The sequence below is a fragment of the Condylura cristata genome, unplaced genomic scaffold (assembly GCF_000260355.1).
Source record: "Condylura cristata isolate star-nosed mole 26May11 unplaced genomic scaffold, ConCri1.0 scaffold00004, whole genome shotgun sequence".
NCBI lineage: Eukaryota > Metazoa > Chordata > Mammalia > Eulipotyphla > Talpidae > Condylura > Condylura cristata.
Genome location: NW_004567105.1, coordinates 70,999,340 through 71,001,306, shown reverse-complemented (window position 1 = coordinate 71,001,306; position 1,967 = coordinate 70,999,340). Strand labels below are relative to the sequence as shown.

Here is a 1,967-nt window from a genome sequence, read left to right as displayed (position 1 = left end):
CAGGGAGGGCCATGGCTAAGCATTTAATGAAGGGCCAGTGTGGTTTCTTCATTGCTCACTGGGCGGAGCCTGGAGGTCTGATTCCACTAAGGAGGGCAGGTCTGTCCCGCGTGTCCCGAGCGTCATTGCCTTCTCTCACTTTGTAGAGCCTGTTCATCCGAGCCGTGCGGGCTTACAACGGTGAGAACTGGAGAACATCCATCACAGACATGGAGCTGGCCCTTCCCGACTTCTTCAAAGCCTTTTATGAGTGTCTTGCTGCCTGCGAAGGCTCCAGGGAGATCAGGGACTTCAAGGATTTCTATCTGTCCATAGCAGGTTGGTGGGTGTGTGCTGGAAGCCACCGCTGTGGGGTCCATGGGCCTTTGGATGATTAGGGTGACCTCTGAGGAACCCTTGAGCTTGAATGTGAATGGGTGACTGGGGTCGCCAGCCCCTGCAGCAGGAAGGTCAGGAGAGGTCTGCTGTGCCATGTGGGTCACCTCCCTGGCTGGGGATCGAACTCATGCTACAGTGGCTGCGGATAGCTTCATAGTGCTGCGCTTTAACCCATTGAGCCACCAGGGAGGGCCCTGTCATTCATTTTTATAGTTTCCTTACTGTTAGCTTCCTTTGGCTATTTTTGAACTTTGTATATTGAAAATTTTGCCCTTTATTATAAAGTGCTGCAAATAATGTCTTGACCTTTCATGATTCTTACCTTTCATGTTTATCCATGGAAGGGGTGCAGAAGGAGTCTTAAGGAAATTAATGAATGTACTGCTCTGACAATCTCTGTGTGTTCTTTCAGATCACTACGTGGAAGTTCTGGAATGCAAAATCCAGTGTGAAGAGAACCTCACCCCTGTTGTAGGTGGCTACCCAGTGGAGAAATTTGTGGCTACCATGTATCATTATTTGCAGTTTGCCTATTATAAGTGTAAGTGATGGTCTTCTATGAAAGCTTGGCAAGGGACTCAACCTTTCTACAGCTTCTCAGTCTATAAAATAGGGACAAGTGGGATTGCTGTCAGAATTCAAGATCTCGGGGCTGTGCTCAGCATAAAAATGTTGCATAGCCGGTTGATTCAGGGCCCAGACCATGAACCAGGCTGCCTGCATTCGAATTCCAGCTTCTTAGGCTCAATTTCTTTATCTGTAGAGACAGCTGCCCTCCTAAGTTTGTCATGAGGATTAAATGCATAGAGTCTTCCACTCTGGCCTACAGCAAACTCTATGCCGGGGTTTGTTTGTTTCATTGTTATTTCCCCTCCTCCCCACCCTTGTTCTTGGTTTTCAGACTCTTAGGGTATCATTCCCTTGGGCTGAGGTGGGAGTTTGAGGATCAGAGTTCTGCCGTCAGAGTCGGTCTCTTGCCTTCTGCTGCTGTCCCTGTAACAGCCAGGCGAGACTTGTGTGGGTAACATGGGCGGAGGTTGTTCTATCCAAGGAGGGTTATGAGGACAGTTGCAGCGGAGACTTCTCTGTGTCCTTTATGGGATGTCTGAGTCCAGCAGCAGGTGTCCAGCTAGATTCCCTGAAGTGCCCCGAACTCGGGGCATCTGGTCTGGGGCATACATGGGTGTCCTGGGGAGAATGAGCAGTGACCTTGGCTGTCACAGCCCTCCTTCCTCTCGTGGGCTTTCTGTTCTTTGTGGGTTCCCCTTTCTTGCAGTAGCCTCCCTTTTTATTTGACTTCTTGTCCTCTTCTGAGCACACTGAAAGACTTGACTAATGAAGGTTTAAAAAGGAAAAAAATTTTTTTTCATATACATGTGTATCCATATGTATACACACATATAATATACAAATAAACATATATATAATTTTTATTTTTTGCTGCTAATCAAGATTGCTGCTGAGAAGACAAGCATTGATATCAGGTCTTCTTGAGTAAGGTAACTTACCTCTCTCAGTGGTGAACTTGACCTTACAGCAGCCTGGCCCTTATCCAGGACGCAATAAAATGCTGATTCCTTCATTTAGCT

The 1,967-nt window shown here is 47.4% G+C and overlaps 1 protein-coding gene across 1 annotated transcript in view; it reads left to right on the top strand.

Annotated features, from left to right (window-relative positions):
* CRTAP (cartilage associated protein) overlaps positions 1-1,967 on the top strand; it is a 15,096-nt gene that overhangs the window by 8,028 nt on the left and 5,101 nt on the right. Inside the window, exons 3-4 of the mRNA XM_004676344.1 lie at positions 147-318; positions 791-919. Coding sequence (XP_004676401.1) covers positions 147-318; positions 791-919 — 301 coding nt within the window. The remainder of the gene's footprint in view (positions 1-146; positions 319-790; positions 920-1,967) is intronic.